The following is a 17,123-nucleotide window of genomic DNA, read 5'->3' as shown; positions in this document are numbered from 1 at the left end:
ACTTCCTCCACTGCGTGCCGTCCACCCGTATCTCCTGTGCTTCGTCATCTTGTTTATTCTGTCTTGAAGTCGTCATTATCTTGCTTTTCTCATGACTAATTTCCATGCCGTCTCGGCGGGCGGCAGTGTCTAGCCGCGAAGTCACCTCTGCTAGCTCTCCTCTATTTCCAGCAACAAGGTCAATGTCGTCAGTGAATCTCAGACTGCTGATTGACCTTCCGGGTTGAGACCACAGCTTAGATAAATCAGTCAATTGAGGTAAATGAACTCTGAAGATGCTGCTGTCACATAAAACAGATCGTTGAGGTGTACTTGAGACTCCACTGATCATCCTTCTCGTATACCTGTGATTGACTTTATTCTTAGTTTGTAAAACATTACCAATGAGAAATAAAAGTTAGAAAATAAAAGTAAAAGTTAAAAAAAGTTAGCACTAAACCAGAAAAAAAAAATTCGTGAACATGATGGGCTAAAGTGATCATCATAACACTGGTTAGGAGATTATCTCAAGGAGATACACATTCAAACCTTTTTTAACGGCCACCTGATAGAGACAAAAAGAGTGGCCATTATGGAGAGATGGCTGCTAATGTGTACATGTAGTGCATACATATTTACACATTTCATGCATTGAATGATGTTGTTCATTGAGTAATTGGACACGATAGTGTGCATACAGCAAGCAAGCTTTTCAGGGGTTCATTACAATGCCTTAAAGGATAGTTTTCATCTCAATGTACATATGGATTTAGAGAATGCAGCAATATGTTAGTAGAACACATCAGTGAAAGTTTGCGGAAAATCGGACAATCTGTTCAAAAGTTAAGATTTTTTTTTGTTTGGTTTCAGTACTGCCATTGCTAGATGAGAAGATTACTACAGCCTGCTTTGTCATAGAATGATATCAAGAAAATATACAGAAGATTCAACATATTTTTACTTTTCTTGCATAATGAAAGAATACTTGACTTGCCTCTTTCAGAAAGCAGGGGAAATAATATTACCCTTAACATATTTGCCATTAACAAGTCAAGGGAATGCACACTTTTTTCACAAAAAAAAGAAGAAATTTTCTGGAATTCTCTCCCTATATCGTTTCACCCATATGACAATGTACACTGTAGTTGTCTTCTCATCCAGCAGTGACTGCACAGAAACTTTAAAAATTCATAGATTTTTAACAGATTTTCCAATTTTCCATACAAAGGAGGAAAACATGCTGCATTACTGGCTCTCCAGCAGCTCAGCATGGGTCTGTGGCCACTATACACAGGTTAAAATCTACCATGGGAAACAAAATTGATAGCCACTATGCACAGGGTCTGTAGTGTGGCTTTTCTGGGGGGGGGTGTAGTATCGCAAGTGTTATTTGTTTAATTTGTTTTGTTGTTTTTAACGATACCATACCATGTGTGCACACAACCCAGTCATGTATGCACACGACTCTGTAATGTATCGCTATATATGTTCAGTGGAAGCTAACAACATGGAGACCGTGTTTGGTCAGTCACAGTAAACGTGAACCACAAATTCAGCTGATGTGTGATCAGTGTTGTTTATTGTGAACATTCAAACATTATATTGGCGACGAGCAGAGTGAGGATGAATCTTCCACAGTTTGAGCGATTTTCTGTGCACGATGAGCCGGCAACTGTTGGAAAACGATGGGCAAAGTACGTCAAAAGACTGGATAATTTGTTCACGGCATTTGCTGTTACAGATGCCAAGCAGCAACGAGCGCTTCTCCTCCACTACGCTGGGCCGGAGGTTTCAGATATTTTTGACACGTTACCTAATACAGGTGAGAACTATGAATCAGCCAAAGCAGCACTTGGAAAGCATTTCTGTCCATCAGTAAACGTTGAATACGAACGTTTTGTGTTCAGGCAGTGTAGACAAACTGAAGATGAGACTGTTGATCAGTATTGCCACAGATTACAAAAACTCGCAGTTTCATGTGAATTTGCCGACAACAATGCTGAAATTAAGTCGCAGATTATTCTTGGATGTCGGTCACAAAAGCTACGCCGACATGCATTGCGTGATACAATCTCGCTGGACAAACTCCTTAGTACAGCACGGGCATATGAGCAAGCAGATCGCCATGCTGCAGTAATGGAAGGTGCAGAAGCTACCGCTACAACCGTCCAAGCAGTCGGGACTCGTAGTCGTACTCGCCCAGTGCACCACCAGAGACAGTCACAACAACAACATGCAGCAAAGACTGAACACTGTACATGCCGCAACTGTGGAGGTGTGTTTCCACACCGGAACAAACCTTGTCCAGCCAAGGGCCAGACATGTCATGCGTGTGGTAAGCAAAATCATTTTGCTAAGTACTGTTTGACTAGTAAGAAGAACAAAGGTAACGTTGCTAAGCATGTCCAAGCTACTACCACTATCAGCAGTGATACAAACCCCCCATCCATGACTACAGACCCAGAACCTCCCAGTCATGCCAGTACAGGCCAGTATGAACACTACCAGTTTCATATCGAGGCAAAGCCACTGCCTAAACCGATTGTAACTGTACACGTCAACGACACCCCCATCAGTGCTGTCATCGATACAGGGGCATCGGTCATGATGATGTCTCAGCGGACATTCACACAGCTCAGGCCGCAGCCACCTTTGGTTGCGCATTCTATTCCTGTGTATGGATATGGCAATTCAACTCCCCTTCATGTTAAAAACAACAAAACAAATTAAACAAATAACACTTGCGATACTACAGGGGGGGGGGAGGATTTTTTTTTTTCAGAGGTTGTATACGGCAGGTGGCTGCTCCACGAAGGTTTGACTGTACCCTAGCTCTAGATACTGGATAGTGGAATAACAGCAAAATGACAAAAGGAAGCCTTTAGGATTATTGTATCCTTAGACGTCGTAGCTTCTCAGGAACAAAGTATCATTTAGATGATTAGCTTGTGATGACAATAATTATAGCACTATCAAGAAAAACAAATGGACTGAGTTTGCTGTTGTTTTTAAACACATTGATAGAAATAGGTAGCAAATCAGGCGTAAATAGGAGAAAACATGTAACATTCAAATTCATTCCAATGCTGTTATAAAGAATAGAATCATCATTCGAAAATACACACCAACACAAAACTGGATGCTCCATTTCAAGGGCCTCCGGAAAGATGCGTAAATGATGCCCGTTACCTCTAAATCATTCTGGTGTGCAGCGACGTCGCCGGGAATTATCCTGCGGAGGCCAGCTGAGAGGAGAAGATAAAGTGTATTGCCCAAGGACTGACACAGGGAGGAAGGGAGCGAGTGCACCCACCGGCTAGGAGTCTGCGTTTCTGATGAATTACCCCTCTTTTACATCCTCGCGCCTTGAGGTGATTCCTTAAATGGGGATCAAAAGGGACCAATGGGAGATTCAATGCCATACAATTATTCTTCCTCTCTCTATCTTGGTTCTTTAAGGAATGCATATCATGCAATGGAAATAAACTTAAGAGGAAGCAAAAACAAAAACAAGAAGCAAGCATTCTGTTCAGTTTTCTTGCTGAGTGTGGATTTGCTGATTGAGGGCCTATCCCACTGGAGGAGATGTCGCTGCGACTCGTACGACTTGGAAGACCAAAAATGGCTTGAGCTCTTACCAAGAAGGCAACTCCAGGGCGACGTCCGAGACATCTCCAAATGATCATGGCGGCAACCTGTTCCCTCGAAAGTCACGGGGATGTCGCCATGATGTTGCTCTGACGTCTTCTCAGCCATGGAGATGTCTCTGCAATGTCTCCACATCGCTGCTGATAGGTTGCCATAGGTCTCTGCAAGGTCTTTAGAGTGTCTCAGAGATGTTACGGACAAGATTAGTCTTTAATCATTTCCTTTTAAAATGTGAGTGAATTGGAAATAACTTGATGGTTTTACCCTATTTTGAGGGTGCTGTATCTGAAACTGGTTGATGCAACTCTTACATCATTGACGATTTTGAGATATTCAAGATGGCCACCAAAATGGACTCTAAAAATCATGAATGTCTCCAAACTGTCAAGGATTCAAGAGTTGCATAAACCAGATTCGGATTCAGCACCCTCGAAAAGGGCAACACCATCATCAGGTTTTGATCTATTCACCATCTATAAGGAAACAGTTGGATTGGCATTCCAATTTTTGGTAGCCATCTTGGATATGAAAAAATCCTCATTGAGACAAGAGTTGCAACAACAAGATTCGGATTCAGCACCCTCAAAATAGGGTAAACCCATTAATTTATTCTCAATCTTTACAACTCGTGTGGAAATACTTTATATTAAAATTTCAATTTTTGGCAGCCATTTTGGATATCTCAAAACCCTCAGGGATATAAAAGTTGCCATATCCATGTTCTGATTCAGCACCCTCAAAATAGGGCAAAACCATCAGATCTTTTCAACTTTTCATTATGTAAGCAGAAATTTAAAGGAATTTAAATTTTTAATGGCTGTCTTGTATCTCAGAATCCTCAAGAATGCAAAAGATGCATCATCCAGATTCGGATTCAGCACCCTCAAAATATACTAAAACTCCATTTTTGTGTCCATTTTTCACCATATACAAGGAAATGCATGTATATAGGAATTTCAGATTTTGGCGGCCATTTAGACGGCCATCTTGCATATCTCAAAACCCTCAAGGATGCAAAAGTTACATCATGCAGATTCAGATTCAGCACCCTTCAAAATCGTAAGGGCACTCATGCCTGTCCATTCAGAATATTTTCACATGTAATTTACGGCCCAACATTGATTCACAAAATTCATTAAAATTAAACCCATGCAAATATAACAGCTTTTATAGTATACCAGAAGTAGTGCCACCATCAGCAAAGATCTTACAGCTATTGCTTCTCCTTCAAGACAACTGTAGGCTACAATTAAAGGGAAATTTCTTCTCGATTTCATGTTACTTTGTATGAAAGCAGATGAATTAAAGAAGGAGATCAGAGAAAATTTTCTTGGGAAAAAAAGCAGACACATCAAAAAAGGTGCATTGTTAAAGTTTGCATTGACAACTGTGTGATACAGATGCTGAGTAGCTCTACATTCATTTTTGCGCATAAACTTTCACAAATTTTAACTTTTTCTCAAGTATTTGGGCACAGACAGAACTTATCTACTGAGGAAGGCACACAAAAATGTGTTGTTATACTCTAGTTATAAACCAAGAAAACAGGTCTGAATATTTTTTTTTCCTCAGGAGAAAAATGAAATATGTGCATCAAATTGAAAAATTTGATGAAGATTTTTTGAGTAGGTCAGGATGAAACTGATGAGACTATTATATGACATTATCACCGCATTTGTGTAGGTTATGTGGTTGGTACTAGTACTGTTGTAGGCCTATGAACCACATGTGAAACTTAGGATCCCATAACTTTCTCATGTAGGGTTCAATTTTTGCTGAAACTTCTGCCCCTGTCCTTGTCCAATGCTACACTCTTGAATATTAAAAGACCAACTTGAGATTGATATGGAATTGCAGCTTACCCCTTTCATTCTGACCATCATTATGTTTGCAAACATACAATAATTTTATTCACATTAGAATTACTATCGAATACCAACCATAGTAGCTTGTTGTCATTGTTCTCATTGGCAAAATTACTATCAATGGTAATCAAATACTGTTGTATTTCAGTTTGTACCATCCTCATTCATGAAATACTGTGGTATTTCTACCTCTTCGAGGTAAGAACTGTACATATGCATATATTCTATGGGGAGAGAACAGGAAGTGTGTCAGATCATGTGAGAAATACCGCAATGTGGTGGGTGGAATTTTGTGGCACAATTCACTCTCAAAGTGTGCATGCCTAGTTTCACGCTAAATTTGAATTACCACCATGCACACCACAGTATTTTATGCCGTCGGTTTTGCGTGGCATTTACCTGACAGAGTGTGTATTTGCGTTTATATTACAAAATAACATGCAAAATGCTGTAGTATTTCAAATACTGCGGTATTTCACTGTAAGTGCGAATGGGTCTAGTGTCAGCAGGATTTCTGGTTGGTTGTGCTGAGAAAGTTACAGGGATGGTATAGTTTTGGTTGGGGGATTCAGATTTTAACTTTTTTGTGTGATAATCAGAAACCACTAAATATGAAATGTTAAAGAGCATACAATTCTAAGGTTGATTCAAAGTTTATCTAATGAAAATTGGTATAAATGACTGAGATATCGAAAACCAAAGTAAAACAAAGTGGTCCTAATTATGAGGACATGTTTGTTTCAAATATCTCTGCCATTTCAAAACCAATTTTCATCAAATAAACTTTGAATTCCTGTTAGAATTGTATCCTCTTTCATTTTTCATAAGAGAGTTCTCATCGTCTTACAAAGAAAATAAAGAATGGAAACCCGAAGCCCCATCTCAACCAAAAATATTTATCCCTGTAAGTTCATGTTGTGTTTTCTGACGTTTCTCCATACTTCCAAAATCATCTGACTGGACTAGATGGAGGAAATTTATATTAATTGATTCAGAATTACTAGATTAGTTCTGGGAATGCTTCATATTGCTCATTTCAAGAAAGGCTTTGATTCTTATATATTCTTGTGCAGCTTAATCTAGTGTGCTTTAGTCCAGCACAAAGTTATACAGGTTTGCCTTGTTCAAACATCTAATAATGATATGCTTAAAAACACAAAGGTGTTCCGCTTTCTTTTTTAGCCACTTTTAATTCATTTTGCCAGGGCTTACATAATCTTTTGCACAGTGTTTTGTGATGTCTGAACAAGGATGTAAGGAGAATTCAAGTGAACATAATTTATGTTCACTTTTCTAGCATAATGAAAGAGCACTTGACTTGCCTGTTCAGAGAACTGGGGGAATGATATTACCCGTAACATAAAATGTCAGTGACAGGTCAAAGGAATTTGTTCTTTTCATAAAAAAGTGAAATTTTGTGGAATTCTGTATGTTATCTTTATATCATTTCCTTTCGTGATGTCATGAACATAGAAGTCTTCTCATCCAGCAATGGCTACACCTTAACTTTAGATATGCATAACATTTGAACAGATTATCCGATTTTCATCAAACTTTCATAGATGTGTTCTACTGATACTGCTGCATTCACTCAATGCACATATCCATATTTAAAGGGCATCATTCCCGTTCAAACATCTCACAAAAGCACCTAAATTATGGATTTTACACTGTTTGTGTAATAGAAATCCTATCCATCTCATCTGCTATTGAACAATTTCATCTTTTGCCCCTTCTCTGAGTAGTTACTGGTAGTTCCATGGCATTGCATTGTCATTACGAGTTGCCGTCGATAGCACCACTTCCGTCTTCTTGCTCAGATAATGACTGGATCATCTATGGTTTTCTTGTCGATTAACCCATTGAGGATGGACTGATTTTGCTGCAACACGTATCTCCCATAGACACCTGCCCGAGTATACTCGGGACTCGTCCTCAACGAGTTAAAGGAGTCGATGCGAAGGAAAATTTTTGTTAAGAAAACAGGTCAAAGGGTGTCTAGGCATCGTTGATGTCATCCCTCTCCTTGGTGGAACCAGGAGTGGCAGAGAATGATTAACTAGTCGTCCCGTCCTCCAGGGGAACGGGGTATAATGTCAGGCTATGAGCACCAAAAGAGCCAACGTGCATGATGGCTGAGATACTGTGAGACGGGCAGATGCAATCTATATTCAAACTAAGCCAATCTCCAGCAAACACATGGCCGTGAATAAGCAATGCCCAAAAAACTAGCTGATGCCTCCATCTTGCAGCCATGCAGGCAAAGTTGTCGGTGCTGATGTTGTCGCTGCCATTGCTGCGGCTGCTTTTTTCAGGCGTGTCGATGTCGGGGGTAATCTTCGATGTGGCGTTCTTTATACATCAAAGCACAACAAATAACATGCAGAATTTAAGGTGTGTGTGGGGGGGGGGGGGGGTTCTGTTTCACCTCCCCTATCTATTTTGGGTCTGAATGTCAAAGGGTATCACGAGTCACACTCAGAGAAAAGTGCTCCGTGGAGACTCTCGATTGCACGTCATGCTCTTTTCCTGGCGTGATGTCACTTGTTTTGTGGGGTAGATACTCCTTTTGACATCATAGCGTGACTACCGACAAATCTGTATGAGGTGACAACAATTTGTTCTAAAGGACGTCATGCCAATTTTTTTGACGTCACTGATTTAATACCCATCACAAATAGTTTTTTAATTTTGTTTTGTTTGTTTGTTTGGGTTTTTTGTGCACATGACATATATTGCCGAGAAAACATGAATATTTATGGGGGATTGTAGTCCCTCTACAGATTAGGAGGTATGATTTAGTGATAAGTAGTCTAAAACAAGTACCGGTATACAACTTACAAGAATAGCAATACATGTACCTCGTATACATGATTAGACAAGTAAAGTACGGGGGGGGGGGGGGGGGGGGGGGGGGGGGGGGGGGGGGAGGGAGGGAGTGGGAGGTTGAGGGGAAGAAAAATGGGAGGGAAATGGCAGACAAGGAATATTTTCCTTCATCACTGGAAAGACAAGTTAAGTGTCATTGTCAGCGCAGGAAATTGATAGTTCTGCTATGTCCGAGACAATTACAGGTTGACTCGCCTGTGGTTTCTGTTGAAATTCCAAAGGTCATGTGACAGTACTTATACTGTACCACCAGCTGGTAATGCCACATAATGTTTTGTACCAAGTTGTAAATTGTTTCCATTCGCGTACATCCTTTGCACTTTCGTAGAAGCTCAGGTGGTACATTATGTATGAATTGGGCTGCCAGCATGAACAGAGGTGATGAGAAAAAGCACAAAGGATATTTTAGTGGTTTTTGGTGGTGGGGTTTTTGTGGATTTTTTTTTTTTTTTTTTTTTTTGGTAGAACTTGGCGTTTTAGCTCAAAAAGCAATTTTGTCTCACAGGATGAGACCACAGAGCCTCAAACTTGAGGTCTGCAATCCAAGTCCTATTGGCAGTCAGGGGTAGGGCCTGAGGCATGACACTCTCTCCTCAATGTCCAGTCCAGAAGAGGGCTATCTAGTGGTCAGTCCAGTGGTTATTTCCTTACTTATTAAAAGCATTCAAGTGTTTTCCGTAGTGCCCACGCAAAGTAGATGTAAACTCCTTTCAATTTCAAGTATGCACAAAGCACACTGCAAGATTGTCAAGTTTTTCTACATTGTCTGTAGTTCAGAATAGATTTTAGATAAGTTTTTCTTCAAAATACAGTTATGTTGGACAAAGCATTCCTTTCGATTAAAAAACATTAAAGATAAAAACAGATGGCAAAGTTAAGTTTTGTTTGATCCATGTTATCTACATTTCACCTTGTGAATGAAAGTTTACTTGAAACGTGGTATCTATATTTTAGTTTTCAAATAATTTTTTTATCCAATGTATGATATTTACATTTTGCGTGTGTCTTGCCAATTGTGATTATTTGAAATGAGTGCACAGGTTTTGTGTAGTATCTTTATTATATCAAATGAATGCTTCAAGCTTTTCCCTGATGTGTTAGGGAAATGGCTTTATCTTGTAAAGGAGCTTAAATCTTAACTATCAAAAGCTGTTTTGAAGTAGATTCATCTTTGACATATGACATCACATTAGAGATAAGAACTTCATAGTACACAGTCAAGACCTCAAAATGAGCATGCAAAAGCACTGATAAGCATTTCCTCAAACAAACCACAAGACACGTTCCTATGATTGTCAAGCCCCTCGATACCACATTGCGGCATGCGTAAATTTTGATGATATCCAGGCAGCGCCAAACTTCACAGGACGTACTCCATCATAATTTGCTACTTCACGGTCACCGCTGGGAATAGTTGGAGAGGGCATGCAAGTACATGTACGTCCAGTATGTCCAAGTTCCCGTAAAATAATGATTCTGATTATAATGATCTCCTCATGTGTATAATTCATGGGACTCGCAGCTCTCGTTGTGCATTAAGGAGAAGCAGGAATTAAAGAGGCTACTTTTCCTTCCTCAAATGGATATTGCTGGCAGAGTTTTCCGTTTGCCAAGAAGTACTGGTACTGCTTTATGTGGCAAAAATACGGTGCTGTGGATATATCCAAATTAAAACACAGGTTACTGATATTTTGTCAAGTAGAGATTTATGGAATCAGACAAATAAACACTTCAAGCACATATAAAGTATTTATTGACAAGTGCAGTTGCTGTTAGTTTTAATATATCCCCCCCCCATGTCACCCCCTCCACTACTTGAGGTCTGACAAAACGATGGATAGGAATCCCTGAAAATGTGTGAAATTTTCTTTGTGGAAAATATTTCCATTTTAATCATTTTGAGATGTGATACTGGATCAGAGAGAAAAATGCACAAATAATATGTTGAATTTATGCCATATCAAGAAATGTGTCCACTGTAAAAAGAACAAAAAAAAAATGATGTGAAATTCATCTTCGTTCAGGGAAATTTCTCTTTGTACCTATCAAGGGAGATAGATAATTTCATTCATTGCGAGAAATTGGCGATGAAAGTAATGTTTCAGGGTCATTATAGGCCACCAGCACATTTTGCGACATACTAGTACCGGTATGTGGACTGACAGAACCCCTGTGTTATTGTCCCTGCCGAACGAGTTCGAGCAGGGGACTATGAAATGGGCTCCGTAGGTGTGTGTGTCTGTGTGTCTGTCTGTCTGTGTGTCTATCTGTGCGTCCGTGTGTGATCAAAATCTTCAATTTGCTACTTCTCTGTCATTTATGAGCCAATTTTGATTCTGTTTGCTTTATATGATAGCACTACATGGGAGCTTTGAAACTTCTTCACAGAATTTCAGTTGTGACCTTTGACCTTGACCTTTGACCTATCTTGTACATTGTGCTACAAAATGCTACTCCTTCGCAATTTCTTACCCGATTTCGATTCCGTTTGCTTTATGTGATGGCACTAGGTGAGGGCTTCAAAACTTCTACACAGAATTTTGACCTTTGATCTTAATTTTTGACCTATATTGCACATTTTGCTACAAAATGCTACTCCTTCGCCATTTCTAACCCGATTTCGATTCCGTTTGCTTTATGTGATGGCACTAGGTGAGGGCTTCAAAACTTCTACACAGAATTTTGACCTTTGACTTCTTTGACCTTTGACCTTGATTTTTGACCTATATTGTACATTGGCTACAAAATGCTACTCCTTCGCCATTTCTAACCCGATTTCGATTCTGTTTGCTTTATGTGATGGCTCTAGGTGAGGGCTTCAAAACTTCTACACAGAATTTTAACCTTTGACTTCTTTGACCTTTGACCTTGATTTCTGACCTATATTGTACATTTTGGTACAAAATGCTACTCCTTCGCCATTTCTAACCCGATTTTGATTCCGTTTGCTTTATGTGATGGCACTAGGTGAGGGCTTCAAAACTTCTACACAGAATTTTGACCTTTGACCTTGTTTTTTTACCTATATCGTACATTTTGCTACAAAATGCTACTTCCGGCGGGGACATATATTACGCACCGCGTAATTTCTACTTTTCCTTGTTGATATATGGTGTACTATATATAATATTATATGCCATACATTTTGTGAGTATGATATCTCTTGAATTGGGACTTGTAAGACAAACTTGCTAGTAGTATTAAATTCTTGGTGTGGAACTACAAAACCACGATGGAATCAGACATTAATATAATAATAATAATAATAAAAGGACATTTATATTGCGCAGCTACTATAATGATATACTCTACTGCGCATTACAAAATGACATGCATACAAGAAATTAAAACAGAAAATACACTACTTCAAGAGATGACTTTTTAACCTGGTCTTAACATTAATTGTAACTGCTTGTCTTACAAACAAAGGGAGATTATTCCATAATTTTGGTGCAGCGTACAAAAATGCCCTGTCACCAAGAGTAACTTTTGATTTCCCCGATGGATATTTCAATAATGTTTGATCCTGTGAACTTCGAAGATGATAAATTGTTTGAAATGATGTTTTTAACTCTACAAGTTCCTGTATGTACACTGGTGCTGTACCATGAATAGCTCTATATACAATTAGCAGAGTTTTAAATATGATTCTCTGCTTTACAGGCAACCAATGTAATGCACGCAGTAATGGACGACAATGAGAAAAACGAGGAGAATTACAAACTAATCTAGCACATGCATTTTGCACCCTTTGTAGTTTACTTAACTGATTATCAGGTAAACCATAAAATAAACTGTTACAATAATAAAATCTGCTTGTGACAAACGCATGGATGATTTTTTCAGTACTTTCTCGTGTCAGATGCTTCCGAATATGTGCCATATTAAACAAATAATAAAATGAATTTTTACATACTTCAGAGATATGTCTGTCAAAAGCTAGGCGTGAATCAAACCACACTCCCAGATTCCGTGCAGAATCAACAGGATATCATTCCTTTATATATAAAAAAAGAAGAAAACTTAGCAATCATACACGTAGGAGATGATGCGATGTAATAGCCCCTTTGTGTTGCAGAAGACAATATTTTGTATACCAGTGAATGAATAAAAATATCAGTGGGCTTGTGAAACTCATTCAAAATAAAAACACCGCAGAGTGTGCCATATAATGTTTTATTATATGGAACGAAAAAAAAAAACAGTAGCAAAGTTTTTGTTTTGTGATTAATCTCTGCTAAGAAAGAAAATTATGCTCCAACCTCCAATGCATGCATGGCCAAACATAAATGAGACATTTTTACCAACTCAAGATTGTTACCAAAATCCTGTCAGTTTTTCTGTATCATAAAAGTAGAGTATGATCTGAAGTAAAGCAGTTAAGTGTAGATATTGATTTTTATTTTTCTTTTAGGATGATATATTTGACAGGGAACATGCCGTACATTTTGCCGGTATGATATCTCACAAATTTAGACTTGTAATACCATCTAAGGCATTTATGTTGTGGGATGCAATATATGTAGTGCATACAGTATTCATCATGTTGCTCACCTAGGCAATTTTTGGCATTTCGGGTGCAAGTTTATCCGCATCGCATCTACCACATTACTATAATACACACTACTTCAAACCCCGAAACTGTATTTTCTTTGGCTGGCATGTGATACTGACTTGTCATGGTTTTGAAAGTCGGGAAAACATTGAATTTCTGTACTCAGCATCCAGAGTGTTGCTCATTTGTCATGAGAAATTCTGCCCTACTTTGGCAAAAGGAAGCAAGTGACATACCAATCCGAATTTTAGTTATTGATGTTTTCATAATTCACATAATGAGCTCTTCTTCCAGGTCAAATTTCATGCAGAAACACTCATCCTACTAAGAGATATTTTAAATAAGACATCATGATAGTTCATTGAGGGCAGTGTAAATGACAGACACATTTTGCTCTTTTACGAGAAATGTCACTTTTGTCACTTGCTTCCTTTTGCCAAAGTAGGGCAGAATTGTTTCATCCTTTTGCTCTTCTTCCCATTGTAAGAGGTGAACAGCTGGCTTTCACTATTAAAGCAAATGAGACAAAAATAACTGGTCATTGATTTTTGAAGTAAAACTAGCATCTTTTATGCCTCCCTTTCATGATTTCTTTTCTGATATCCCATCTTCAAAAACTCGCAAAAAAAACTCAGATTGTGTACATTATTGTGCTGCGTCTCAAAATGAATGTGACAATTCAAGCTCTTCTCTGTCATAATCTTTGGCTGGTAAGATGTTTTTATTTTATATCATTTCTACATATTTCATTGGTTTTTGGAGATGGTGAATTCTATCAGGATGGCGAGGAGTGGAGAAGAAATACATTTCTATTATACTGAGCCATAAGGTTCTAAGGCCAATTTGTTAAGTAGCCCACATCTGTACAAGCTTGTCTTTTACGTGGGCCTCCCTTTCCCAAATCTTCAGTGATTTCAAAACAAATAGTTTCATGCATACAGGTATGTACTGTAAAGCAAGATATATTCATGGCATGAAATTTTCGCAAATTGGAACCGATGGCCTTTTTTTCGCGGCATGACATTCTCATGAATTGCCATTGGCATTCAATGCGTATAATGTAGAAGAACTTTGTTGTGCATTTTAACTTCATGAATCTTGGCTCTCGCGAAAATTTGCAAAATTAAAATGCACGCAAGCATTTTTGGCCTTACAGTATGTTGATATATATATATATATATATATATATATATATATATGATGAAACAGCATTTATATAGCGCCATTTATCTGTAGAAACATTCAAAGGCGCCCAGCTCCCAAAAAGTGTCACACATCATTCACAAAGTTGCTGGAAACTAGGTCTTCATTTCAGACTTGAAGGTATTGAGGCTGTTGCAATTCAGAAGCTGGACTGGAGAGTTCCACAGACGTGACGCAACAGAAGGGAAGGCTCTATCCCCATACATTTTTAGGCGGGTATTGGGAACTACATAGGATATATATATATATATATATATATATATATATATATATATATATATATATAAATGTATAACATTGATTTTTGCAAACATTTTTGGCTTTACAGTATGTTGATATATATATTTGTATCACATTGATTTTTTTTGCAGTTGTATCACAGAAAAAAAATTGTATGTATTTTTACCATTTTTATGTTGTTCATGGATTTGCAGAAGAACAGCTTTGCTGAAGGAAATTGCCGTGATTAGATAAAATAAACTGAACTGAACTGAAGATGTGGTAGGAATTAGAATTCTAAAAAAAATAGTTGTGACACATTCTTACCAAGCTCTGGCCTCTTTTTTTCCAATCTTTCCCTGTGTCCAGTTCGATGTGGATGGCAGTGGGGTTATCAGCATGGAGGCCTTTCAGGTGATCCTCTACAAGTACGGACTCCGCGAGGACCTGGACCCCCACAAACGGGAGGTGCTGGAGACGACGATCGAGGAGAACACGGGCGGGGTCATCAGCTACCAGGAGTTTGTCAACATCGTGAGTCAGTCGTCACGGTTACAGCCCTAGTTGGAAGGTCTGATAGACTTTAGGTTCTGTTACAGACCGATGTTGGCAAAATACTTTTTTTTTTGTTCAATTTTCAATTTCAATTTCAATTTATTTCTGCACCTTTTTTTTTTCCAAGAATACAATGTACTGGCAAAGGAAAATGCAATCCACCAATTTTGGTTAAATTACATTTTTTCAGGAGATCAAATGTTCAAACAGAATTAATCAATAAATGAATAGTAATGACGTACTGTTAGATATGTCCCCAATTCTATAACAAAGTGCTACACTCACATATTATGAGTTGTATGGTGTGTGTGTGTAGATTTAAACCATATAATATGTTGGAGATGAGTGCTTGTTTGTGTGTGTAGGCGTGCATGTTTATGTTGGTTTGTAAGCTTGAGGGCAGACTACTAATGATGTGCACCAGATTCTGTGATGAAGGTTTTGAATGTGTGACGGGGGGAGGGGGAAGGGGAGGGGGGGTGAGTAGTGTGTCTGTTTGTACAAATTAAGTTACATATTTTAGTGCGATATTCAATGAAATCTTCAGTCTACTGGACCTTTAGTCTATGGTTCCCTTTTAAATATTTGGTCCTTCGGATCCTCAGTCTATCCGACCTTCTGTCTGTAGGAATTCCCCAATTGGGTCATGGTGGTAGAGTATTTCCATAAATTTCTAAAACCACCATCAGCAGAGTCAGTAGTGGCTTGCAACAATCATATACTGTACAAGACTCTATTCATCTGAACATGATCACAGTGGGTTTCAATAAAATGATATACTTTTTATGAGCCACACACAAAATTAGTGAGATTTTAATCAGAAGTGATTGCCTCTATCTTCATTGAGCACAATGAGTACTCCTCATTCTTTTGCATCCATCAACAATAGAAGGATACAATGTTTTCTCATGAGAGTGGCACGTAAGTCATTGATGGTTTGGTCAATGACACTCTAACTGGATATTAAAGCAAATACACGACTACTATAAATCTGCTTTGCTTTTCTGTAAATCATATCCTCTCTGTATCAAGTTGCTAATTGTACCTTTCTTTTTTTTCTTTTCTTTTCTTTTTTTTTGGGGGGGGGTGGGTTGTATATATTGTGCAAAAGCAAATAATAGCTAATTCAGATGGTCCTGCCTAAGAGAGTACCAAAGTAGGCTAATCAAATGGTTTGCTGCTGCTCAGGAAAAAAAAAAAGCGTCGTGATTGCAAGGCTAATGTGAGACAGCAAAGTCTATCTCCTTCTTTCCAGTATAAGTTTGTTATGTACATGTACCTCAGTTGGGTTAGGTTCTTAGACAGTCCCACATCTCATTAACTTGTATTCTATTTCTGTCCCACCATTCTCATTCCTTTCCCATCCATGTTATTCCTTCCCCATTCATGTTTACAGTTATCACCTCAGCTTGTTGTCACATCTGATCCTTTTGTTTATCATTCCATGTCTGCAGTTCTCACCCCAGCTTCTAGCCACAGTCATCCAGTGTGTTTTCATTGGTTGTCTTCATGAATAGGGTTCCTTCATTTTAGTTGGTCTCTTCCATTTCTGCTACTCCTATTGGTCCTCTTAGTTCATTTAAATATGTAAATATGTAAATACAGTTTATGCAGATCATGTTCATGATGTTGAGTTTTGCTGAGGGCAGGTCAGCCTGATAATAAAGCAGTGTGCTCCTCAGGACTTGAAGCGTGCAGGCCTCATGTTTACAGTCTGTGTCCCTAACCCTGTAGCTATCTTACAACTGGTGGCAGCGGTGGGATAGCTAAGTAATACAGGTGGGATCAAGCAGTACTAATTGGATCAAGCTTTAACAAGTTTGTGTGACCTGCATGAGAATTGTTCACCCTCCTTCACATCTGTTGTTTGAAGTTAGCTGTGTTAATATCTGGTCAATGAGTGGATTCATGTGGTGATATCTGATTGATATATGTGGATTCATTTAAAACTCTGGATTATTAACTGGATTATCATCTTCACAACATGACATCCTTTCGCCTTGAGCTACCCGAAGTGTTTACCGGAGAAGATGGAAAAGACTTCCACCAGTGGGTACGTCGATTTGAAGTAGCAGCACAAGCATTTCCGGATAGCTCAACTAAGCTACACTCCCTTCTTCCAGCAAGACTTGCTGGATCAGCATTTACTGTTTGGGAGAGCATACCTGACTCCGAGAAGAAGGATTTCAAGAAGGTGAAGGATAAACTCT

At 38.6% G+C, this 17,123-nt stretch overlaps 1 protein-coding gene across 1 annotated transcript in view; it reads left to right on the top strand.

Annotated features, from left to right (window-relative positions):
• Positions 1-17,123, top strand: part of LOC139708924 (rhomboid-related protein 3-like) — a 101,147-nt gene that overhangs the window by 66,966 nt on the left and 17,058 nt on the right. The window contains exon 4 of the mRNA XM_071620889.1: positions 14,728-14,892. Coding sequence (XP_071476990.1) covers positions 14,728-14,892 — 165 coding nt within the window. The remainder of the gene's footprint in view (positions 1-14,727; positions 14,893-17,123) is intronic.

The sequence above is a fragment of the Diadema antillarum genome, unplaced genomic scaffold (genome assembly GCF_040938485.1).
Source record: "Diadema antillarum isolate AM-2024a unplaced genomic scaffold, OU_Dant_1.0 seq00001390_RagTag, whole genome shotgun sequence".
Lineage (NCBI taxonomy): Eukaryota > Metazoa > Echinodermata > Echinoidea > Diadematoida > Diadematidae > Diadema > Diadema antillarum.
The sequence above is the reverse complement of the archived record's forward strand: the minus strand, read 5'-3'. Positions and strand labels throughout refer to the sequence as shown.